We start from the raw sequence: 25,998 nt of genomic DNA on the forward strand, positions 1-25,998 counted from the left end.
CATTGGTGCAGGGAGACCTGAGCCTCAGATTCAGGGCTTTGCTTTGTCCCACACGTGGGGGTCTGCGCATCCCCTGGGGCACAGCTCAAGCTAAATCTAAGCTAAATCTATTTTGAATTTTATGGCCTGAATCATTAGCTTTCAAGGTTAAAGCATCTCAGAAGATGAGATTATCCTCTTGGCACTTCTCAGTCTGCTTGTGACCTCTTCTGTTAGGTTATGGTTTTGTTTCTGGCTGTGCAAATGTCACATAATGCCACCGGACTGGCAGTGTTTTCTTCATGGCAACAGATTATAATGAAAGCTCCTTGGAGGTTGTTTATGTTTCAAAAACACATAGAAAGAAAGAAAAGAAAAATGCAGTGTGTTACATAAAATGAAAGAGAAATACAAATTTTGTATTTGCTTTGCACCATTGCTTTAACATGTTCTTGTGCTGAGAGGTGAATACTCAGCATATGCTCTAATTCAATGGAGAAGGCAATGGCACCCCACTCCAGTACTCCTGCCTGGAAGATCCCATGGATGGAGAAGCCTGGTGGGCTGCAGTCCATGGGGTCGTGGAGGGTCAGACATGACTGAGCGACTTCACTTTCACTTTTCACTTTCATGCATTGGAGAAGGAAATGGCAACCCACTCCAGTGTTCTTGCCTGGAGAATCCCCAGGGATGAGGGAGCCTGGTGGGCTGCCGTCTATGGGGTCACACAGAGTTGGACACGACTGAAGTGATTTAGCAGCAGCAGCTCTAATTTAGAGTTCTCTGGAACAGTAAAGTGCTACTAGGTCATTAAAAATGGTTTTGTATCTTACTGCCTTAATTTCCTTCTCTGTACAATGGTCAAAACAGAAAAAATAAGAATATGTGTTTATATTTTGGCATCTGCATAAATACTGGAAGGAAAAAGAAATTAATTGAAACGGTTATTAATTGGTGGTGGAAGTAGGGGTAGGAATGGGAGCAGAATTTTCTTATGTATAATTCTTCTTTGATTTTGACTTCTGATACTTGTAAATCTTATTTCAAACAGATGGGTGGATAGACAAGAAAGTCTTTCAAGGTTCTAAGTCAGAAGAGAATGTAGGTGAATGTACACAAATATGTCTCAGCTTTTTTTTTTTTTTTTTTTGAGGGGTGGGGAGTGGAACTTCTCAAAACAAGCCTGCAGACTGTGGTGATATGACCTATGTGAGAGGTTGTACCATTTTGGGGAGCCCATTGCTGATGCCATGAGAGAGTTATCAAGTATAAGGACTTGCTGTGAAAAGAATTCAAGGGCAGTCACTCTGTAAAGCCAATTTCTTTAAAAAAAAAAAAAAGAAAAGAAAAGAAAAAAAAGGTCTTTCTTAAGTTAACTTTTGTGTAACTGTAAATTATTGTGCAATGGATACTTTTAGAAGGCCCAGGAACTCCCTGCTCCTGGAGATTAAGGAAATGCATTTTACATCTTGCAGCTGCATTCAGTCCTAAACTGACTCTGAACTTGGACTCAAGATTATGGGTCAGCAAAGACAGGGTTGTTTTGGCATGAGAAGGCTTCTTTAGCTCCCAGTGGTCCCCAAGCCTTGCTCTCTGGACGGGAAGACTGGAAGGTTTGTGGGGCCCCAGAAACAAGTGGGGTGAGGGGTTGGGGTACAGCTCTGCTCTGGCTGGGGGTTTGGTCACATTATCACATGAGGTGGGAAAAGTCCAGGCCCTGCTCAGCCCTCAACCAAGGTTTGCCAACATGGCAAATAGATGGGGAAACAGTGGAAACAGTGTCAGACTTTATTTTGGGGGGCTTCAAAATCACTGCAGATGGTGATTGCAGCCATGAAATTAAAAGACGCTTACTCCTTGGAAGGAAAGTTATGACCAACCTAGATAGCAGATTCAAAAGCGGAGACATTACTTTGCCAACAAAGGTCCGTCTAGTCAAGGCTATGGTTTTTCCTGTGGTCATGTATGGATGTGAGAGTTGGACTGTGAAGAAAGCTGAGCACTGAAGAATTGATGCTTTTGAACTGTGGTGTTGGAGAAGACTCTTGAGAGTCCCTTGGACTGCAAGGAGATCCAACCAGTCCATTCTGAAGGAGATGAGCCCTGGGATTTCTTTGGAAGGAATGATGCTAAAGCTGAAACTCCAGTACTTTGGTCACCTCATGCAAAGAGTTGACTCACTGGAAAAGACTCTGATGCTGGGAGGGATTGGGGGCAGGAGGAGAAGGGGACGACAGAGGATGAGATGGCTGGATGACATCACTGACTCGATGGACGTGAGTCTGAGTGAATTCCGGGAGTTGGTGATGGACAGGGAGGCCTGGCGTGCTGCAGTTCATGGGGTCGCAAGAGTCGGACACGACTGAGCGACTGAACTGAACTGAACTGAAGCAAGAGTGGGTATAGTGTTTTGGATGCTGGACTTACATGGAGCACAGCCGTGGCTTGAGAAGCATCAGCACACATCACAGGCCATCAGTGCTGGGAAACGTGGGGACCATGGGGCCTGACCTGGGCTACGATGACAAATGTTTATTTTCCATCCATTTCCTTTTATCACATCCCCCGTCACCACTGTTAACCACTTACCTTTATTTTATAGACTTTTGGTTAAACAACTTTCCTATGTGCATTGTGATAAAATAAAGTTTCATATATTGAGATAGAGGGAAGTCATTCTGGCTTATGCATGAGTTAACTTGAATTCCCTGGTGGCTCAGATGGTAAAGCGTCTGCCTACAAGGCAGGACACCCGGGTTCAATCCCTGGGTTGGGAAGATCTCCTGGAGAAGGAAATGGCAACCCACTCCAGTATTCTTGCCTGGAAAATCCCATGGACGGAGGAGCCTGATAGGCTACAGTCCATGGGGTCGCAAAGAGTCGGACACAGCTGTGCGATTTCACTTTTCAAAAACAAACATACATTGTACATCTGCTTTAATTATTAAAGGAAAGGGCACACGGACCCAAAGTAAAGTGTGTCCATGATAAAAATTAAATGCCTTTCTTCCTGGGATGTCAGTGCTAGCCCTCTGATGATAAGACTCCCTTCTCAGGAACCAAGGCCATGCTGAATCAATGTGTACAGGCTGATCTGTTATTTTTACGTTAAAGAAATGTAACCCCAACTTGTTTAATGTTCTTTGTTCTGACAAGATATAAAACTGTGCTGAAAATCCTGCTTCTCCAGAGCAGTTTCTCAGAGTCATCTGGGAAGCTGGTTTCCAGGCTAGCCCTCAGTTTGATAAAATTCCTTTCTATTCTTATTGTTTATTGATTATTTTGTCGACAACTTAATGTATATGTGTACACTGCTCACTGTCTCTTACTCTTTTCACTCCTCATTCTGTTTTGAAGCTCCAACCAGCAGCTGTCGTCTTCTGTGTTGCTTCTAACACTGTATGTGCAGAAAGGAGGTTTAGAAACACTGTTCAGTGAGAGATGCAGTGGTGGCCTAAGCCCATTTCTGGGATGTCAGATTGTAAGGACAGCCCTGTGGGATCCTGACAGCACTCACCCTGCTCCCCGGGATGCAGAGATATGCAGACATGTGAGGAACTGTAGCTTTTTGTTTTGGAATCCAAGTTTTTTGGGGGATTTTTAAAATAGATGTCATCCTTGGAGCCCCCTCTGGGGAAGGCACCCTGACCCCTCTTCTGGTGGAGTTGCTGGGGAGGAACTCACCCACTTGGGCATCTTGCCACCATCAGGGTCGTGGTGGTGGTACTGTAGCACGATCACCGTGACAACCACAGAGAGGCCCACGATGATCATGGTGCTGGCGAAGTACTGGGCTGCAGAGAGCGCAGATGCAGGAGTGTTACCACAGCATGGTGCGGGGAACCCAGACGGTGGCATCCTGACAGGGCTGGGGAGTGAGGCTCAAGAGCACAGTGTGACTTCTTCCAGGCCTGCAGCCCACAGCCCACAGCATACAGAGCTGCCTCCTCCAGTCCTGGTGAGCAGCCTCACCAGCTGACTGAACTTTCAGGAACCCTGACTGCTTCGTCCTTCAGTGAAAGTTAAGTGCACCTCATAGGATGGTGATAAGGTTGTCTGATAAGGAAGCATCATTGTCAGAACTGAAACCACTGGTACACAGAGGAGGTGGTCACGACAGTTATGACTGCAGGCCATGGGCAGGCTGCAGAGGTCTAGCAAGGGCAGATCGGGTGCCACCCAGCTGTCTTTTCAGGCCTGGAAAATGACTCTACTTACAGTAGGCTCTGGCTCCATCAACCCAGGGCCATGGGGGTGGGGAGTGCCAGCTGGCCAGTCTGAGGAAGAGGTCAGCTGCATTGTCCTTTCAGGCTGAGAACATCAGCTTCAGCTTTGATGGTAAGGATGCGTTTCTCTACGTTGGCCCAGGTGAGAAGCAGCATGGAGCTCCTTCCTGGTACACTGGCTGTCATCTGTGAGCCTAAATGGCCACTTAGCCTCTCTGGGCCTCAGGTCTCTACTGTGTAACAGGGACAGAAATGCCTTCTCTGCAGGGTTGGTGCAGAGATTAACAATTTTATGGGCCAAGAGTATAGGAAAAAGTTGGCACAGGTGGGCATTCTTTAACTGTCAATGATGATTATTAAACCTTCAGTGTGGAGGAGTGATAAATTAGGAGATTGGGATTAACACATACACTACTTTATATAAAACAGATAACCAATAAGGACCTACTGTATAGCACAGGGAACTCTACTCAACATTTTGTAATAACCTATAAGGGAAAAGAATCTGAAAAACTATATATATAAAACTGAACCACTGTGCTGTATGCCTGAAACCAACAAGATACTGCAAATCAATTATACTTCAAAAAATAATAAAAAAGGGATTAGAAGCATGGATTCAAGTGCAAAGAGTATTAAAAATAGTGAAACAAAAATATGTATGATCAACGTCTCCTTAAACAAGCAAAACAATGAATTATCCTAACATAAATGCAATAAATAGATAAACCTTCATTGTGGCTATCCACCAAGGGGCTGAGCTCTTAAACAGACATCCTTGTACAAGGCTAAGTATGTGGTCATACACTTGGTTAAAAACACCTCCTACCCTCCAGGCAGGCAGGAACTCATTGCTTTCCAATGGAGACCAAGAGGAACATACAAGGAGCTACTGGAGGAGGACATTTGAGACTTGACATCAGCATCAGGGACCTCTGGGAAGGGGAGGGAAGGGGGACCAAACCATGACTGTTATGGGCTGCATACTGTGTACCCCTAAAATTTGTACATTGAAGTTCTAAACAACAAGTACTTTAGAATGTGACTGTGTTTGAAGAGAGGGCCTTCAAAGAGGAGATTAATTAACCGTGAGATTGTTAGTGTGGCACCTGGTCCAAACTGGCTGGTGTCCTTATAAAAAGGGGAAATCTGGGAACTCAAAGGGGCACAGAGATGTGAAGACACAGAGGAAAGACCATGTCGGGGAATAGCAGAGGGTACCTGTCTGCAAGACAAGGAGGGAGACCAACCCTGCTGGCCCTTTGATCCTGGACGCACAGCCTTCAAAACCAGGAACAAATAAATTTCTCTTGTGTAAGCCACCCAGTCTGAGGACTTTCATTGTGGCAGCCTTAGCAGACTCATACAGTGACCTACAGAGATCCAGGGGGACTGGATCCCACAGCTGAAATCTTGACAACAGAGGTCGAAGGCCAACAGCTGTCCTTCTTCTAGAAGGCCTTCCAGAAGGCCATTTCATTCTTCTAGATGTGGGCTAGGCAGCCGCCGAGCCTGTGGGTTCATCAGACATCAGGGCCTGCTGACTACCTGGTTAAGGGTGGTTTCTGCTGCAGGTCTCTACTAAAACTGAAAGGATGGGGTCAGAAGGTCAGGTTGAAGTATCCTTGTTTCTGGGATGGTTCTGAGAAAAACATGACATCCACAGAGGCTCTTTATACCTATAGGCTCTCTGGTCAAATATTATACATCCAGGAAGTTCCAAGAAGAAGGGCCTTGGCTTCTGAATTTGGGAAGTGAAGCCTGAGGGTATCACGTAAGGACCCCTATTCCTACTTACCCCTGGTTAACTACACAGGACTGCCACTGTATAAACTGCTTTTCTCTTTCTGACCTCCACCATCAAGTGGGAGTGGGGACTCTCATCAAACCTAATATCTACTGGCAGCATGTTTGCTTCCTGTCCTCACAACTGGCTTGGAGGTGTGGTTTCCTGACCAGGAACCGAACCTTGACTGCAATAGCCAGGGTATTGGGTCCTCTCTGGGCCACTGAGCACCCCTGCTCTGCATGTTCCTGTTTATTCCAGTTCAGTCCAGTCCAGGGAGGTGCATAGCAACAGGTGATGTTGCCTCCTGTGTTTGTTCTCTCTCCCTGGGCAGGTCATCATCTTTACACCTGCCTTTGTGTGTGGTTTGTTTGCTCTCTCTACATCTCCTCTGCTGGACCAGTCCCTGCTTAACCTACATCACACTCACATGACTGACTGTCTCCTTAATCACAGAGCTAATCAATAAATACCTACAGACTTTTCCCCCACAGCCAGCTAGTGATTGTTCAAATCTTTAGATTAGAATGGCTCCTGATTCATAATTTAACAAGGGAAGACCTCTGTACCTGGAAGGTACTCAGCCCAAGGGGCTGAGAGGGTTGTGACCCTTCGCTGGTTTCCCTGGTAACCAATGGACCAATCGGACTTCAATTCTCTTAGGTAACCGATGGGGTGTCACTCCATAACCCTTTTGCTTCAGATGTGTAAGATCTCCCATCTATCAAACCATTGGTGTCTCCGGGCTCTTTCTTTGTCTAAAGTCTGGGCAAGTACAGGGCTGGCAGGCCTGTGGGGTGTATCCCAACATGCGGCCAAAATATATTTGTCCTGTTCACCTTCTCTCACAAGCTTGAACTTTCTACAGAGATGTCAAGTTATCTTGGGAAACAACAGCTAAGAGTTAAAGTGTGACAATGAATTTGTGGAAAAACAGTGACTCAAGCTAAAATAATGAATCTCTGATGGTAAAAATCTCTGGCTCCATAACAAGTATGTGGAGAGGTGCATTGTGGGAGGAAAGGGGGCATTTCTGCATCTTAAGGCCAAACCACAAAGCTGGATTCCCTGTCCCCTTCTGTGTGCCCAGGTAAGCAGAGGCCATGAGTCAACTCTGAGTAATTAAAGCAAGTCATCCCCTCACAGCAGAAAGGGGCAGTGTGCAGCTCTCTGGGGTCCTGGAGGACATGTTTCTGCTCTCTGCCTGTGCTGGGAAATCCCAGGCACTGTAGAAGCCCAGGTCTTTAGAGGAGCCGGCTGCTTGCTTACCTATTAAGGGCACTGAGTCAGAGGTCGCAGGCATGATCTCAGCTACCAGCAGCATGAAGACGGTGAGGGAGAGTAAAACTGTGATTCCTGAAACAGAGACACACACTGATCCCTGAGACAGAAAAGAACGCAAGGCCTGAACTCCAGGCAACCTGAGAGTCAAAGGAGGAATGAGGGTGGTAGCTGTAACATTCCCAACACCAAATGGAATGCCTGGTTTTCTATATTCACAGGAATGGGCATTTTTCTGAGGAATGTTGAGAAATCCCTGGAGAGACAAACTTAGAAGCCAGAACTTAGAACATCTCAAAATAAATCACTGACTTCAGCACACATATCTTTTATTATTAATACATTAGTATCTAGAGGTAATTTCCAAGCAGCAGGAAAAACAAGAGATACAGTTGGAAGACATGGCTTCTGGTCTTGACTTTGCTACTTACTAGTTGTGAGACCTTGGATAAGTCATTTATGTGCCCAAGCTGAGCCCTATGAATAAAAATATCACCTGCTCTATCAATAAACAATAGATGTTGCAGCCATCAAGCCATCACATTGCAGACTCCCAGATGGTGCACCCTGAGGACACTCAGGATGAGAAAACACAGGATACTGGCCTTGGAGAGCTCAGGTATACATCACAGGAATGATTTCAGGGAACCCAGACTCTTTGCATCTTCCCAAGCATAGGAAAGCACTAAATTTATTAACTTGAGAAGTCTGGTTTTTAAATAGTAATCTTTTGATGTTTCAACTACTCCGTCTGTGGCAAAAACTCCTAAATATATCCTAGTTTCTTCCTTACCTCTTTGGAGCAGTCCCTCAGAGCTATCTGGGATGCTTTAGCCCGAGCCTGAAGTCCTTAGAAAGTCCACCAAATAAAACATAATTTCACTTTTTGGTTGAGCTTTATAGTCAGAAAGTCGACTACAGTAGTCAGACACTTGTAGTCAGAAGTTATAGGTTTGAGAATGATTTCTATGTATATCAAACACAATCTTTAGTAACTCTTTGAGATGTTGCGGGACTCATTTCACCAATCTAAACCATAGTTTTCTTATCTTCCTATTGGAGGATGGTAAGGAATTACATTGTGTGTGACAATATAGAAATGCAAGCTGATACTATATTAAACTTAACGGTGTTCTGCCCACAACATATCCCAGCTGGCTGCCACCAAGGGGTGGGGAGGGGTGTCAGGAGGGGAGAAGGCACAGGCCCCTCAGGGAAGAACTGGTCCTTCCCTTGGCATTCCCATCCTCTCTGCAGGATCAGAGGAGCTTGTGGGATCTCAGGAGGGCCTGGCCACCCCGCACAGGGGGCTGTGGTGTCAGGGAGTCACCCTGGGCTGGGATGTACTGAGCAGACCTTGGATGTCTCTGCACTGGGCCCCTGACTGCCACCCTCAAAGCAGGCCCCTCCCATCCAGCTCAGACCCAGTACTCACCCAGGGAGATTTTCTCTCCAGAGTCTGCAGGGAGCAAGAAGACGAGGAGGGCTAGGGCAGAGATGAGCACACAGGGGATGAGCAGGTTGAGGCCGTAGTAGAGAGTCCTGCGGCGGATGCTGACCGTGAAGGTCACGTCTGGGTAGGGTTCTTTGCAGCACTCGTAGAACTTCTCACTCCGCTTGCCCAAGACCCCTTCATTGCCGGGGGCGGGGGGAGAGAGGAGGGAACCGCCATTGAAACAAGGGGACCCTGTTGGTTTTAAGGGGTTGTAACACACACAGAGGCCTGGAATTTGCCAAGTACAGAAAACTGGCTGTTTGAATAGATGCTTTAGCTTTAATATATATTTATTTAAGGGTACCTTAGTGATATTTGAACAAACTGGCAGATTTTTTTTTTTGACTGCAGATTATATGATTTTTTTATTTTTGTCACTTTTTTAACTGAAGGATAATTGCTTTACAGAATTTTGTTTTGTCAAACAATAATCAACCATAGGTACACCCATGTCCCCTCCCTCTCGAACCTCCCTCCCATTCCTCTACCCATTCTACCCTTCTAGATTGTCACAGAGCCCTTGTTTGAGTTCCCTGAGTCATGTAGCAGATTCCCACTGGCTATCTATTTTACATATGGTATTGTAAGTTTCCATGTTACTCTCTCCATACATCTCACCCTCTTCTTCCTCCCCACCCACCATGTCCATAGGTCTGTTCTCTATGTCTGTTTCTCCATTGCTGCCCTTAATTCATCAGTGCCTCTTTCTAGATTCCATATATATGTGTAAGTATATGATATTTATATTCCTCTTTCTGACTTACATCACTCTGTATAATAGGCTCTAGGTTCATCCACTTCATTAGAACTGACTCAAATGTGTTCCTTTTTACAGCTGAGCAGTACTCCACTGTAGATATGTACCATAGCTTCTTGATTCATTCATTTGTCATTGGACATCTAGGTTGCTTCCATGTTCTAGCTATTGTAAATAGTGCTGCAATGAACACTGGGGTACATGGGTCTTTTTCAATTTTGGTTTCCTCAGGGTATATGTCTAGAAGTGGGATTGCTAGGTCATATGGTGGTTTTATTCCTAGTTTTTTAAGGAATCTCCACACTGTCTTCTATAGTGGCTGTATCAATTTACATTCCTATCAGCAATGCAAGAGGGTTCCCTTTCTTCACGCCCTCTCCAGTATTTATTGTTTGTAGACTCTTTGATGATGGCCATTTTGACTGGTGTGAGGTGGTATCTCATTGTAGTTTTGATTTGCATTTCTCTAATAATGAGCGATGTTGAGCATCCTTTCATGTGTTAGCCATCTTTATGTCTTCTTTGGAGAAATGTCTATTTAGGTCTTTTTCCCACTTTTTGATTGGGTTGTTTGTTTTTCTGGTATTGAGTTGTATGAGCTGCTTATATTATTTTGGAAATTAATCCTTTGTCCATTGTTTCCTTTGCTATTACTTTCTCCCATTCTGAGGGTTGTCTTTTCACCTTGTTTGTAGTTTCATTTGCTGTGCAAAACTTAAGTTTAATTTAGCCCCACTTGTTTATTTTTATTTCCATTACTCTAGGAGGTGGGTCATAGAAATCTTCCTTTGATTTATGGCATCGAGTGTTTTGCCTATGTTTTCTTCTAAGAGTTTTATAGTTTCTGGTCTTACATTTAGGTCTTTGATCCATTTTGAGCTTATCTTTGTGTATGGTATTAGGAAGTGTCCTAATTTCATTCTTTTACAAGTAGCTGTCCAATTTTCCCAGCACCACTTACTAAAGAGGCTATCTTTGCTCCATTGTATATTCTTGCCTCCTTTTAAAAAAATAAGGTACCCATAGGTGAGTGGATTTATCTCTGGGCTCTCTATCTTGTTCCATTGGTCTATATTTCTGTTTTGTGCCAAACTGTCTTGATGACTGTAGCTTTGTAGTATAATCTGAAGTCAGGAAGGTTGATTTCTCCAGCTCCATTCTTCTTTTTCAAGACTGCTTTGGCTATTTAGGGTCTCGTGTTTCCATATGAATTGTGAAGTTTTTGGTTCTAGTTCTGTGAAAAATGCCATTAGTAATTTGATGGGGACCACACTGAATCTGTAGATTGTAATTGGTAGTATTGCCACTTTTCACAATATTGATTCTTTCTACCCAGGAACATGGAATATCTCTCCATCTGTTTATGTTGTCTTTGGTTTATTGCATCAGTGTCTTATAATTTTCCATATACAGTTCTATGTTTCCTTAGGTAGGTTTATTCCCAGATATTTTATTCTTTTTTATTGCAATGGTGAATGGAATTGATTCCTTAATTTCTCTTTTGGATTTTTCATTGTTAGTATACAGAAATGTAAGTGATTTCTGTGTATTGACCGTGTATCTCATGACTTTGCTGAATTCACTGATCAGCTCTAGTAATATTCTGATAGTTTCTTTTGGGTTTTCTATGTATAGTATCATGTCATCTGCAAACAGTGAGAGTTTTACTTCTTTTTTTCCAATCTGGATTCTTTTTCTTTTTCTTCTCTGATTCTCATAGTGAGGACTTCCAAAACTATGTTGAATAACAGTGGTGAGATTAGACACCCTTGTCTTGTTCCTGATCTTAGAGAGAATGCTTTTAGTTTTTCACCACTGAGAATGTTTGTTGTGGGCTTATCATATATGGCCTTTACTATGTTGAGGTAGGTTCCTTCTATGTCCATTTTTTTGAAGTGTTTTTTAATCATAAATGGATGCTTAATATTATTGAAGGCTTTTTATGCATCTATTGAATGATCATATGGTTTTTTATCTTTCAATTTGTTAATATGGTATATCATATTGATTCATTTGTGTATATTGAAGAATCCTTGCATCCCTGGAATAAACCTGACTTGATCATGGTACATCAGCTTTTTAATGTGTTGTTAAATTCTGTTTGCTAGAATTTTGTTGAGGATTTTTACATCTATGTTCATCAGTGATACTGGACTGTAATTTTCTTCTTTTGTGTTGTCTTTGTCTGGTTTTGGTATCGGGGTGATTGTGGCCTCATACAATGAGTTTGGAAATGTTCCTTCCTCTGCAGTTTTTTGGAAGAGTTTCAGAAAAATAGTCATTAGCTCTTCTCTGAATGTTTGACAGAATTTTCCTATCAAGTCATCTTGCCCTGGGCTTTAGTTTTTTGGGGGAGATTTCTGATCACAGTTTCGATTTCAGCATTTGTAATTCACTTCTTCATAATATCTATTTCTTCTTGGTTCAGTCTTGGGAAGTTGAACTTTTCTACGAATCTGTCCGTTTCCTCTATGTTGTCCATTTTATTAGCATGTAGTTGCTCATAATATTTTTTTATGATCCTTTGTGTTTCTATGTTATCTGTTGTAACCTCTTCTTTTCCATTTCTAATTTTATTTTATTTTTCTCCCTTTTCTTCTTGATGGGTCTGGTTAGTGGTTTGTCGATTTTATTTATCTTCTCAAAGAACCAGCTTTTAGTTTTATTAATCTTTGCTATGTTTCCTACATTTATTTGTCATTTATTTCTGCTCTGATCTTTATGATTTCTTTCCCTCTGTTGACTTTGGGGTTTTTTTTGTTGTTGTTGTTGTTCCTCTTTTTCCAGCTGCTTTTAAGACGTAGAGTTAGGTTGTCTATTTGATGCTTTTCTTATTTCTTGAGGTAGGACTGTATTGCTAAAAACTTTCCTCTTAGAACTGCTTTTGCTAAATCCCGTTGTGTTTTCATTGTCATTAGTTTCTAGGAATCTTTTGATTTCCCTTCTTCTTTCTTCAGTAACTTCTTTGTTATTTAGTAGTATATTATTTAATCTCCATGAGTTAGTGTTTTTTGCAGATTTTCCCCCCTGCAGTTGATATCTAGTCTCATAGCATTGTTATCAGAAAAAATGCTTGATATGATTTCAATTTTCTTAAATTTACTGAAGCATGATTTGTGGTCCAAGATGCGGTCTATCCTGGAGAATGATCTATGTGCACTTAAGAAGAAAACGTATTCTTCCTTTATTTTGATGGAAAGCCTGAAGATATCGATCAGGTCCATTTGGTCTAATGTTTCATTTAAGGTTTGTGTTTCCTTATTGATTCCCTTTTGATGATTTGTCCATTGGTGTAAGAGGGGATGTTAAAGTCCTCTACTAGTATTGTGTTACTCTCAATTTCCCCTCTTATACCTGTTAGCGTTTGCCTTATGTACTGAGGTGCTCCTATGTTGGGTGCATAAATATTTACAATTGTAATGTCTTCTTGGATTGATCCCTTGATCATTATGTAGTGTCCTTCTTTATCTCACAATATTCTTTATTTTAAAGTCTATTTTGTCTGAAATAACGATTGCCACTCTGGCTTTCTTCTGATTTCCATTCACATGGAATATCTTTTCCCATCCTTTTACTTTCAGTCTGTATGTGTCTCAAGGTCTGAAGTGGGGCTCTTGTAGGCAGTGTATATATATGGGTCTTGCTTTTGTATCCATTCAGTCAGTCTGTGTCTTTTGGCTGGTGCATTTAATCCATTTACATTTAAGGTAATTATTGATATATCTATTCCTATTGTGGAGAAGGAAATGGCAACTCACTCCAGGATTCTTGCCTGGGAAATTCCATGGACAGAGGAGCCTGGCAGACTGTAGTCCATGGGATCACAAAGAGTCAGATGCAACTGAGTGACTAAATAGCATATTCTTATTGGCATTATCCTAATCATTTGGGGTTTGTTTTTGTCATTTTTTCCTTTCTCTTATGTTTACTGGCTATGTAAGTCCTTTTAGTATTTGTTGTAAGGCTGGTTTGGTGGTGCTAAATTCTCTTAACTTTTGATTGTAAAGCTTTTGATTTATTCATCAATTTTGAATGAGATTTTTGCCAGGTATAGTAATATTAGCTGTAGATTTTTTTTTTCAGTACTTTAAATATATCCTGCCATTCCCTTCTGGCCTGCAGAGTTTCTGCTGAAAGAGCCACTGTTAATCCTATGGGTTTTCCCCTGTGTGTTACTTGTTGCCTTTCCCTTGCTGCTTTCAATGTTCTTTCTTTGTGCTTAATCTCTGGTAGCTTGATTAATATGTGTCTTGATGTGCTTCTCTTTGGTATTATCCTATAAGGGACTCTCTGCACTTGTTGGACTTGACTGTTTTCTTTTCCATGTTGGGGAAGTTTTCAACTATAATTTCTTCAAAAATGTTCTCAGTGCCTTTCTTTTCTTCTTCTTATTCTTCTGGGGCCCCTATAACTCAAATGGTGGTGCATTTAATATTGTCCCAAAGGTCTCTGAGGCTCTCCTCAATTCTTTTAATTCTTTTTCCTTTATTCTGCTCTTCAGCAGTTATTTCCACCATTCTATCTTCCAGCTCACTTATTCATTCTTCTGCCTCAGTTATTCTGCTACTGGTTCCTTCTTGAGTATTTTTAATTTCAGTAATTGTGGTATTCATCTATATTTGCTTATTCTTAATTTCTTCTATGTCTTCGGTGATTGTATTAACTGTGTTAATTGTATCTTGGATTTTCTCCATTCTATTTTCAAGTCTTTGGAGCATCTTTACTATCATTATTCTGAATTCTCTTTCAGGCAGACTGCTTATTTCCTCTTCACTGATTTGGCCTTGTGAGTTTCTACCTTGTTCTCATTTGTGCTGTATTTCTCTTTTTTTCCTTTTTTTTTTTTTTCCTAACTTGCTCCACTTGAGGTCTCCTTTTCTCAGGCTTTAGGGTTGTATTCCTTCTTCCTTTTGGTTTTTGCCCTTTGAGGGAAAAGTTGGTTGAGTAATTTGTGTTGACTTCTTGTTAGGGGTGACTTGTGCCTATGTTCTAGTGGGAGGAGATCAAGTAGATCAGGTAGGTAATTACAGAAATGTTGGGACATATACACACACTTCCACACACATAGTTATAACCAAAGTATTCTAAAGAAGAGTACAGGAGATTGACCTGGTGAGCAGGAGAAACCAAAAGTGATATTGACTAACTAAAAGCCGAGCTAACTAATGCTCAATCTGGAAAACTGGGCCTGAGCAGAGTACCACCTGAGGAATATAGCAAAGAGAGCTCAACAATTTAACTTACTTGGTGAAAGAAGAAAGTGTGTAGGAAAAAAGGGAGAAGAAAAAAAGAGAAAAATAAAAAAAAGAGGAGAGGGAGAGGAAAGAGAAAAGGAAGGGGTGGAAAAGAGGGTTAAAAAGAGAGAGAAGAGAAAAAATAGAAAAGCAAAGATAAATGGTTGTATGTAAGAAAGATTCATATATATTTAGGAATAGCTACAGCCGGTAAAGAATTATAAAGAAAAGCAGTTGAATATATCAAAAAACAAAATCAGAAACATCACCAAAAGAAAAAAAGGTGAAAAAGAAAAAAAAATCTTAAAATGATTTTTTTTTTAATGAGAAAAACAAAGAGGAAAAGAACACCTCTTTCCAGATGTGGAAAACCACAGCACCACAAAAGGCTAATATGAAGGTAGAAATATGTAGGGGGAATAAACAGTGGATTTATAAGAAAAAAAAAGTTCTCAAGGTCATAGTTCTTGGTTGCGGAGTCTGCTCCCATAGATGGGGTTGGATTAGTGTCCTGTTATATTTTCCTGGTTGGGGGTGCTTGTGCCTGTGTTCTGGTTGATGGAGCTGGATTTCATCTCTCTGAAGGGTGGTGCAGTGTCCAATAGTAGGTTTTGGAGTGTCTATGGGTTCAGTATGTCTTTGGGCGGTACTTCTGGCTTTGGCAGTGTTAGATATGTCTATTTCTGCAACCGTGTCAAACTGGCCCTCTCAACATAGCTTCACTGCTGAACTGGAAGATTTTTTTACATATTTGAATTACACATGCTACTGACTGTGTCCCCCCAAAGTTCACATGCTGAAATCCTAACCTCCATAGTGATGGTTATTTGGAGGTGAGGGCCTTAGGTGGTGATTAGGTTATAGAGGGAGCCTCAAGAATGGGATTAGTGCCCTTATAAAAGGAACCTTAGAGAGATCTCCTGTCCCTTTTGCCATGCGAGGACACAGCCTGAAGACACTTGTCTATGAACCAGGAAGCAGGTCCTCACCAGACAGAGTCTGCCAACCCACTGATCTTGAGCCCTTAGTCTCCCAACTTTGAGAAATAAATGTCTGTTGTTTATAAGCCACCTGGTCTATGGCATTCTGTTACAATAGTCGGAATGGACTAAGACACCATGATTATAAATAATACACTGTAACTGCTAAGTCACTTCAGTCATGTCCGACTCTATACGACCCCATAGATGGCAGCCCACCAGGCTTCCCCATCCCTGGTATTCTCCAGGCAAGAACACTGGAGTGGATTGCCATTTCCTTCTCCAATGCATGAAAGTGAAAAGTGAAAGTGAAGTCTCTCAGTAGTGTCTGACTCTTAGCGACCCATGGACTGCAGCCTGCCAGGTTCCTCCGTCCATGTGATTTTCCAGGCAAGAGTACTGGAGTGGGTGGGGTGCCACTGCCTTCTCCAATACACTGTAAACTCAATACCATTATAAACATAATTATTGTTTTTCTATTTAAATCATTCAATACAGGTTCTCATCAACTGCAATTTGCTGTCCCACCTGATTTTAGGGATGGAGCAGATCTGAGTGATACACAGATGCCCATACTTGCACTGACCTTACCATAACTGCAAGTTCCTCATGGAAAGCACTGAATTTTCCAATTGTTTTTTTGTGTGTGTCTAAGCCTAGAGCTCTCAGTAAATCATGGAGAATGCTGCAGGGTTCAGTAAATGCTCATGCTGAAAAGCAGAGTGGAAAATCCCAACGTTTTTAAGTCAGTACAGTAATAAAGCAGCTTCCTTCTAGGTTGCCAGTATTTCTGGGCTTACCCACAAGGTCCCATTCTCCATTTGGGATATAGCCGCTGATGTCTGCCTCCTGCATTTGCAGATCCAAGGACCATCCTCCATAAGACCAGGACCCAAACTTCAGTTTGCACTGCTGCACATCAAAGGGGAACCAGCGCACGTCGATGTAGCAGGAGCTCTTAAAGATGCCTACATGGGCAATAAGACAGACCAAGACCTGTGTTAGACACACAGCTGTTGGTGGGAATGCAAATTGGTGCAGCCACTATGGAAACAGTACAGAGGCTCCTCAAAAAATTATAAATAGAACTAAATATGATCTTGTAATCCCACTCCTGCATATGCATTCAAAGGAAACAAAATCAGTATCTTAAAGAGCTATCTGAAAAAAAAAAAAAAAAAAGAGCTATCTGCACCCATATTCACTGCAGCATTACTCACAACAGTCAAGACATAAAAACAACTTAAGTGTTTGTTGATGGATAAATAGATAAAATAAAAAATATGTATCTATAATTAAATTTATATGGATTATATACAATATAATATATTCCTGATGATTATTATTATTCGGCCTTTAAAAAGATGAAAATCTTGCCATTTGCAACAACATGGATGAACCTGGAGGACCTTATGCTAAGTGAAATAAGTCAGACACAGAAAGACACATCCTGTATAATATCATTTACGTGAAGAATTTGAAAAAAAATAAATTTGAACTCAGAAACAGAGAGCAGAATAGTGATTGCCAAGGGCTGGAGGGTGGCAGAAATGGGGAGAAGTTGATCAAAGGGTACAAACTTTCAGTTGTAAGAGGAGGATTCACTGTGAGGATCTAATATATAGCACCATGACTATAGTTAAAATTTCAAGTATGCCTGAAATTAACTATGTGAGGTGAGGGGTATGTTAATTAATCTGTTGAAATAAATGGTTTCACAACATGTATGCATGTGTGTGTGTATGCATGTGTAAACATATCATACACACACACTTACATATAAGTGCATTCATGCTAAGTCACTTCAATTGTGTAACTCTTTGCGACTCTATAGATTGTAGCCTGCCAGGCTCCTCTGTCCATGGGATTCTGGAGTGGGTTGCCATGCCCTCCTCCAAGGGATCTTCCCAACCCAGGGATCGAACCCATGTATATACATACATATATATGTGACACAGATATATATATATATATACACACACATATGTATGTGTATATATGTGTGAATGTATATATGATATATACATTTGTCAACTACACCTCGATAATGCTGGAAAAAAAACGCACAGCAATTCCTTGGTCTCCATCTCATACACTGTTCATAATACACACAGCCTGCCCTTCATGGACTGAAACTCTTGCTGGCCTGATCAAAGGTTGGCAAGTTAAATGATGCATCATTACGGATACTCTGCATGTCTCAGGATCAATGCTCTGCACATATCCCCTGGACCATTTGTGCTCCCTTTAGGAGGAGGAGGTGTGGATACCAGGGTCTCTCACTTGGGTGTGACCAAAGAGGCTTCAATCCATTCTTCCCACCCAAACAGTAGCTAAACCTATCCAGAACAAGCTGGGTCTTTCTGGAAAAATCTCTAGAAAAGAAGTTCAGCTGAGGCCTTACTGTCTTTTACATTTCAAAGACTATACTGACATTTTGTATTCTGAGAGATTTCTGTGCAAAAAATTACATGTTCTGTAAACTTTCTCATGCCAAGCACGTGCATCTCCAAATTCTAAACAGTGAGGGACATGTAAAGAATGTTAAAAAATCCAATACAAGCTGATAAAAATAATGAAGCGCTTAGAAACAGACTCTGAAAGCTGTGTGTGTGTGTGTGTGTGTGTTTGGTGAGGAGTGGAAGGAGCATTTTCTTTATATTAAAAATTGAGGAAATATTTGGTTTATCTAGAAATATATGTGGAAGATAATTTTAACTCGCTTGAATTCTAGATTATAAACAGAACAAAAATAACAGGTTTCAGATGAGGAGGTAGTGTTTGGACAAAAATTAGTTTCCACTGAAAAGGACAGGACAAGTTGGCAGGGAGTTTCCCAGCACGTCACTGAGATAAGCCCACTCCAGTGGGCTTTTATGCCCTTTTATGCCCAAGTGCTCCCTGCTGTCCAGAGAAGGACCAGAAGGCAGTGATGGCACAAATAGCTAAGGGTCCCAGTGTTCTCAGGGACAGGGCAGTGCTCTATAAATCTGCTGCTGCTACTGCTAATAGCAGTCACTTCAGTCGTGTCCGACTCTGTGCGACCCCATAGACGGCAGCCCACTAGGCTCCTCTGTCCCTGGGATTCTTCAGGCAAGAATACTGGAGTGGGTTGCCATTTCCTTCTCCAATGCATGAAAGTGAAAAGTGAAAGTGAAGTCGCTCAGTCGTGCCTGACTCTTAGCGACCCCATGGTCTGGAGCCTACCAGGCTCCTCCGTCCATGGGATTTTCCAGGCAAGAGTACTGGAGTGGAGTGCCATTGCCTTCTCCGAATTAGAGAAAGGAAATGCCTCAAAACTCAGAGCATAGCTGAAAAAAACAAGTGAATGGAGGAAGGGACGCAGGGACCCCTTCACCCACAACCAAACTGTGAAAGGATAATAGATTTCCTGTCTCCTCAAGTCTCTTTAAACGGGATTTGCAGCATCACATCCAATGTCTGCAGGAATCTGGAAGTCATTACAGACACTGCCCTCATTATTGGGCTAGATCCCCTGAAACCCTCATTGCCAGTAGAAAATGAACTCTGTAGCTGTAATATTCCATTTCTATGAAATGACCAGAAAAAGAGACTCTCTAGAGACAGAAAGCAGGTCAGTGGTTGCCGGCGGCTGGCAGTGAAGGTGGGGATTAACTGCAAACAGGCAAAAGGGATCTTTAGGGGGGTGATGGCAAATGTTCTAGAACTAGATTGTAGTCGTGGTCCTAAAACTCTGTCAATTTACTAAATATCATTGAATCATCTACCTAAAATGGGTCAGTTGTATGATATGTAATTTATAATACGTATCAATAATGTAATTTATAATACCTCAATAATGCTGTTAAAAAATAAAACTGTGACGGGAAAAAAAGTCATTTCATAACCAAGTCTATTTCAAAGCTTCCACTTGAAACACATGTTGCCTGTTCAGTTGCTAGAGCAGAGCAGCTTCTCAGACAGGTCTATGTGACCCCAGGTAAAGGCTTGCTGCCCAAACCAGACTGCCCCACACTCTCCAGCCAGGGTAGGGGAGACTCCCACAGTCAAAGCTCAGTGTGCCCTCCTGATGGACTCCAGGGGCCGTGGAGGCTGGGACACAGGCATGGGGCCCAGAGGGGCTGGCGTACAGAGGACTCCTGGGTCAGGAGTGCTGCTCCTGTGGCTGAAAATGACCCCAACCTTCAATACAACCCACAGCCCCATATTCTTCTACATGGATGACTGCTGGAGATCATTTTCCACAATAGCCCTCATGATAAAAGATACAACTTCTAGGCCTGCTGTAAAAGAGTGTACAGTGATGGAAGACCCTCTCCGAGCTCTGTGTTAGGAAGAAGGTTTGCAAGGCCTGAGGGAGGCGAGGAGGGGTTGAGGAAGAAGCAAGGAAGCACAAGCTGTAAGACAGAAAACCTGAAAGTCTGAAGTCCTTCCATCTCCGCAGACAACAGTAGATGGTGTCTGCTTATGACCGGTTCAGTCCCTCACACGTTTGTTTACCTCCACGTGGGCCAGGCTCCTGGTTGATGAGTGGTGGTTCTAATAGGAATAAACACAGCTCCTTCTTTTGGGGTGCTTATCCTCTGTTAACCCGGAACAGCACAAAAACCACCACCCAGTAGGCAAAGCCAGCTCTACTGTGAGCGCTGTGTGTGTGTATATATGTGTGTATGTGTGTGCAATATGTAGAGTGTATAGTGTGTGTTATGCTTTTGTGTAATGTGTCTATTTTGTGTGGTGTGGTGTGTGTATGTATGTGGATGGTGGGTAATGTGTATTCATGTGGGGTGTGTGTGTGTGTTATGCAGTATGTGTGTGTGGTATGTGGGCTGGTAGTGAGGTGGGAGGTGGCTGCAGGCTGCCTGGGAGCAGGAAGTTAAACAAACAGTTGCAGTAGGGGAAATAACTCTGGGAAAGAACATGTGAAAAACCATCCAGAAGGTTTTTTAAAAATCTGTTAGTATCTCAAGGCCATGAAGCCCAAGTCTCCCACCACATGGCTACTCATGAGTGGCCCAGGGCCCTGCGAACTGATAGGAATGATGGGCTGGTGAGAGGAAATTCAATCCAAGGAAGCAGTTATCCATCAGCTGTCTGAGAAGAAGAGACACGCTTTCAGAAAGAAACCATCAGATCTCACCTCTAAGATGTGAGAAACCATCAGATCTCACCAGCAAGATGCGCTGGGCTTTACTGTGCACACTCAAGAAGCCAGCCCAGCAAGGTCAACACCTGGAGGGCAGCACCTGCCCAGGTATCCAGTGCAGTGGGAAGGAAAACTGGGGTTGTGAGGAAAGAAATGGCCAAGGGATTGGCTTGCAGATTGTAAGGAGGATGGAAGTGACCTAACAAAGGAGACTTGTTTCAGTTGTGAAAGAAATTTAGAGAACACAAGACAGACAATAAGGACAGAGGGCATGTGTTGGCAAAGACAGCTTGAGCCATGATCCCAAGACCAAAAAAAAAAAAAAAAACCCCAGGAAGACAGCATTGCCACATTCAGGGAATATACAGGGGCGTGGAGGAGAAGGCAAAAGCAGCAGGCATGTGTGATAGCTAAGGATGCCCAGAGCACAGAGCTAGCTGCTGCCCCTGGGGGCACCACTGGGCACCCCAACCTCCTTCACACTGTCTAAATGCAGGGGACAAAGGGAGTGGTGCTTACCTGGAGGGAGGTACTGGCAGTGCCCAGAAGAATTCACTAACACATTGGTGTGGAACGTAGCATCAAACCGTTCATCAGCACTAGAAACAAGAGAAGGATCCATGAACCAAGCCGGCCAGGCAGTGGGTTCCCCATGCCCTTGGGGTGGTTGTTCCCATGGTCTGAGAAGTTCTGAGAAAGGCTGTTGCTTTCAGGTGGGGCAGCTGGCAGCAGTGTGAGAGCCCCATGTGGGGCTGACCTGGAAGGTCTTCCCAGAGGACAGGGGGATGGGGCCAACGCCCTCCTCCATTTCACAGGGATGCTGATTTTTTCCATATGCATGTAAAACAAAGCTCTTAGCAAAAATGAAACCTGAAGACAACTTAGGAGGTCATTACAGATGAGACATTTCAATCTATCTACAGGAGACAAGAGTGTAGGGAGGTGGGGGAGCCAAGTGCCTCTATCAGCCCAGAAGAGTGGGATTTGGACCCACTGTATTCAAGGCTCTAGTTTCAGCCCCATGAATGGGTCCAAAGCTCAGACGGTGCTTGATAAATCCATCTTGAGTGACTGAGGCTGCAGGTGCCCGGGGGAGCTGGGCAGCCTTTAGGGGTACCAGGCTCCAGGACTGGTGATGACAGGTGGAGAGAACAGAATCAGGTTCAAGTTAAGATAAATGCACCCCAGCTGCACCCCTAACCATGCTCAGAACCTCCTCCAGACAGCAGTGAATAACCTGGTTAAAGAAGGCACACAAAACAGGAAGGAAAAAATAATTAAGACCCAGAGCCCTTAACCAGGTCTTTCACTTTCTGTGTTCTGACACTTTGACATCTGGGGCCTTGCTGACCCTGGAGGGACTGTCCCCATCACCCCACTGCCCCAGATTAGCCAATTCCTGGAGATAGCAAACAACTCAATCAAATGAAAACCAACTAATCCAGAGCCCACACCCCAACTAGCTCCATTACGGAGCTCTTATCTCCTGGCCACCATCCACCCACCCTAATCACCCCAGGGGTAGACACCAGACAAATAGCAACAAGCCATATGCATCAGAGCCTGCTGAAAGCATTCCAAGTTCTAGCCATGCTTACCTTGCCTCACTGCTTCCCTGTGGAAACCACAATAAAGGCTTTTGAGCACGTCTTCTCCCCAAGCCCTCTGCCTTCTGATTGACTCTGGTGCTTCCCTGTGTGGCCCTGTATGGCGAGCAAGCCTCCTGTTTCTAGGGAACTGTGAGTATCTAATAAACTTCCTCCCTTCATTACTTCTGTGTCTGCATCTTACCATACCTGATTAAAACATATCCTTAAAATAACTGCCCTCAGTTCAGTTCAGTTTAGTCGCTCAGTCATGTCCAACTCTTCGCGACCCCATGAATTGCAGCACGCCAGGCCTCCCTGTCCATCACCAACTCCCGGAGTTCACTCAAACTCACGTCCATTGAGTCGGTGATGCCATCCAGCCATCTCATGCTCTGTCGTCCCCTTTTCCTCCCGCCGCCAATCCCTCCCAGCATCAGAGTCTTTTGCAATGAGTTAACTCTTCACATCCTGCCCTATGTGTGAATAAAAACTAAACGGCCTTAAGAAAATGTAGGCAGCCAGTCATGGTACCAGCACCATGAGTTAAATTCCCCTCCTTTTAGCAACTGGAGGACCTCTGCTATGGGCTGCCCATGTCTCCAGAGCCTCTGCAGTCTTTTCTGTCTCCAGCATTCTCTAAAGGGGAAAGTCACCATCACGAGATGTCTGAGGACAGGCTTCATTGTGACACAGTCAAGGATAGAGATAAGAAAGACCCAAGAAGAAACTGACAATGAAAGGAATGAAAAATCCTTTCATTCAAAAATAAATGAAAATCCTTTATTGAAAAGAAAATAAAAAATAAAATCCTTTCAAAAAATAAAAAAAGTAATACCCTCATAAAAATTCAAATGGATATTGCATTTAGAAAAACAGAGGGCAATATGGAAGTTAAATATGATCTATGAAATATATATTTAAAAATGGGTGGGAGGTTTGGCTGGTAAGAATCACTGAGATGAAATAGAAGACAGAAGGGATGAGGGTCTTAAAGTAAAGGCTGAGGAAATTCACTCAACATTAGTGGAGGAAACATCAGGGGAGTGGGAGGGAGAGAAATCACATGGAGAAATTTTAGAGCTGAAGGAAACCCCTAAAGTATGAAGACCAAAAAAAAAAAAAACAAAAAAAACGGTGTTTTCAAGAACATTCAGGTGTTTCTTATGTATATTTTCTTGGCCATGGACTTGATCATCAGCTCCAGAAAAATGAGGGTGAACACTAAAGAAGAAGAAACAGACTTTCAGACTAAACTTAAAGATCCAGAAAAGGGATTTTCAGGATGAACTGTGTAGATAAGATACTCTTTGTGACCCCATGAATCGCAGCACGCCAGGCCTCCCTGTCCATCACCAACTCCCGGAGTTCACCCAGACTCACGTCCATTGAGTCAGTGATGCCATCCAGCCATCTCATCCTCTGTCGTCCCCTTCTCCTCCTGCCCCCAATCCCTCCCACCATCAGAGTCTTTTCCAATGAGTCAACTCTTCGCATGAGGTGGCCAAAGTACTGGAGTTTCAGCTTTAGCATCATTCCTTCCAAAGAAATCCCAGGGCTCATCTCCTTCAGAATGGACTGGTTGGATCTCCATGCAGTCCAAGGGACTCTCAAGAGTCTTCTCCAACACCACAGTTCAAAAGCATCAATTCTTCAGCGCTCAGCCTTCTTCACAGTCCAACTCTCACATCCATACATGACCACAGGAAAAACCATAGCCTTGACTAGACGAACCTTTGTTGGCAAAGTAATGTCTCTGCTTTTGAATCTGCTATCTAGGTTGGTCATAACTTTCCTTCCAAGGAGTAAGCGTCTTAATTTCATGGCTGCAGTCACCATCTGTAGTGATTTTGGAGCCCAGAAAAATAAAGTCTGACACTGTTTCCACTGTTTCCCCATCTATTTCCCATGACGTGGTGGGACCAGATGCCATGATCTTCATTTTCTGAATGTTGAGCTTGAAGCCAACTTTTTCACTCTCCACTTTCACTTTCATCAAGAGGCTTTTGAGTTCCTCTTCATGTTCTGCCATAAGGGTCATGTCATCTGCATATCTGAGGTTATTGATATTTCTCCCGGCAATCTTGATTCCAGTTTGTGAACTGTGTAGAGGGTCTAGTAAAAGGGTTGGGGGTCCAAATTACAGCAAGATATGAGGGGTCTCTGAAGAGAGTAAAGTGGATTCAGAGTAATGAACAGAAGAAACAACAAGATGGAAAACACCACAGATTTGATGAAGGACTCATTGTTTTAAAAAATCTTTAATTAAAAAACAGCACCAGAAACTTCAGGAAAAACTGTACAAGCTAGCTTTGGTTTGAAGATAAAAAATGTGATGCTGCTGAAAGGAAGGAGGAGACCAAGCTATGATAAAATGATAATCCTCCTAGATGAAGGTCACATCCACTCCCTCACTTGTACATACATTCAGGGAGAGAGGAAGAGGAAGGCTCAAGATTTAAATATTCTTTGCTTGACAGCAGCCTGTACCCAGGTGTCCTAATAAGACACCAACAGTGACTGGGTGCCAAATAGCTGAGCACGTGGGCCTTCACAAACTCACCCTGGATTTTACCCTGCTTTTTAGATCAGGGTCTCTGGAACTCCAAGATTCTGTGGAGGTGCTTCAGGTTTCTATAAGTGTTTGATTCCAAGTTTCTTTTCCTTGTGTTTCAAAATACAAATAAATCCAAACACACTCAAACAATTGTTTTCAAAATCTTAACTCTTCAGACACTCAATGTATTCATTAACATGGCCCGTTTGACTACTTTACTGGGGAAAGTTTAGCTTAAGACTCCTCTTGCCATGAATATTGCATGTATTTGGAACTCTTGGAAATGAGTCATCCAGTAAGATTTCAGGTTTGCAGTATTACTCCATTAAAACAATTCACATTTGATCCTACAATTCCAGCATAGAACCTGCATCTGCCTTGACATCTCTTCCCACCTCTGTAGCAACAAAGGCAGAAAGCACAGTGTGATGCTGGCAGAGCTTTGCTTATTTTAAGCTTGGGTGTCATCCTGTCTAATTTTTATAGTTATAATAAAGACTGTGGGCAACTGTTAGTGATTAATTTTGGATGAAAAACATACACACAGCTCCTTCTTCACGGATTTGAATCAATTTAACTGAAGAGACTCCAGAGATCACAGGGCAAGTAGGTAAAAAGATAAAAATCTGTTACGATTAGCAACAGCTTACCTTTGTGACTCAGTGATTTCTGAATATGGTTCAACCAAAATAGAATACTGAGATAAATGGAACTGTACCACTGTCATCATTATCAAAATTCATATCTTAATACTCATTGTGGAAGTTTTAGGTTCTTTCCCACAGGCAAATTGATTTTATATGTAAATTATATAAAAGTAATTCTGGTAATAATTATGTGCCAATACCACTTTATCTGTTTTCACCATTAGGGCTGGAGATAAACTTTGTTTGAAAAGGGGTCCTGTGCTGAAATCTGAGTCTGAAAACAGGAAGGGGATGAAAAGTCCCTCTGAAACACGAGTAACCAAAACTATGTCAAGGACCTGA

The 25,998-nt window shown here is 42.6% G+C and overlaps 1 protein-coding gene across 4 annotated transcripts in view; it reads right to left on the reverse strand.

Moving 5' to 3' along the window:
* The window catches only part of LOC113879687 (neuronal acetylcholine receptor subunit alpha-7), a 139,806-nt gene that overhangs the window by 5,701 nt on the left and 108,107 nt on the right, over positions 1–25,998 (reverse strand). For 2 of the 4 annotated variants that reach the window (XM_027521358.1, XM_027521356.1), the window contains 5 exons: positions 21,386–21,465; positions 16,539–16,706; positions 8,708–8,902; positions 7,261–7,347; positions 3,664–3,773 (listed from right to left, as the gene is read on the reverse strand). In XM_027521358.1, the coding sequence (XP_027377159.1) occupies positions 3,664–3,773; positions 7,261–7,347; positions 8,708–8,902; positions 16,539–16,706; positions 21,386–21,465 (640 nt within the window). Of the gene's footprint in view, positions 1–3,663; positions 3,774–7,260; positions 7,348–8,707; positions 8,960–16,538; positions 16,707–21,385; positions 21,466–25,998 lie in introns of all 4 variants that reach the window. The other 2 variants (XM_027521355.1, XM_027521354.1) reach the window with 1 other exon arrangement.

The sequence above is a fragment of the Bos indicus x Bos taurus genome, chromosome 21 (assembly GCF_003369695.1).
Source record: "Bos indicus x Bos taurus breed Angus x Brahman F1 hybrid chromosome 21, Bos_hybrid_MaternalHap_v2.0, whole genome shotgun sequence".
Classification (NCBI taxonomy): domain Eukaryota; kingdom Metazoa; phylum Chordata; class Mammalia; order Artiodactyla; family Bovidae; genus Bos; species Bos indicus x Bos taurus.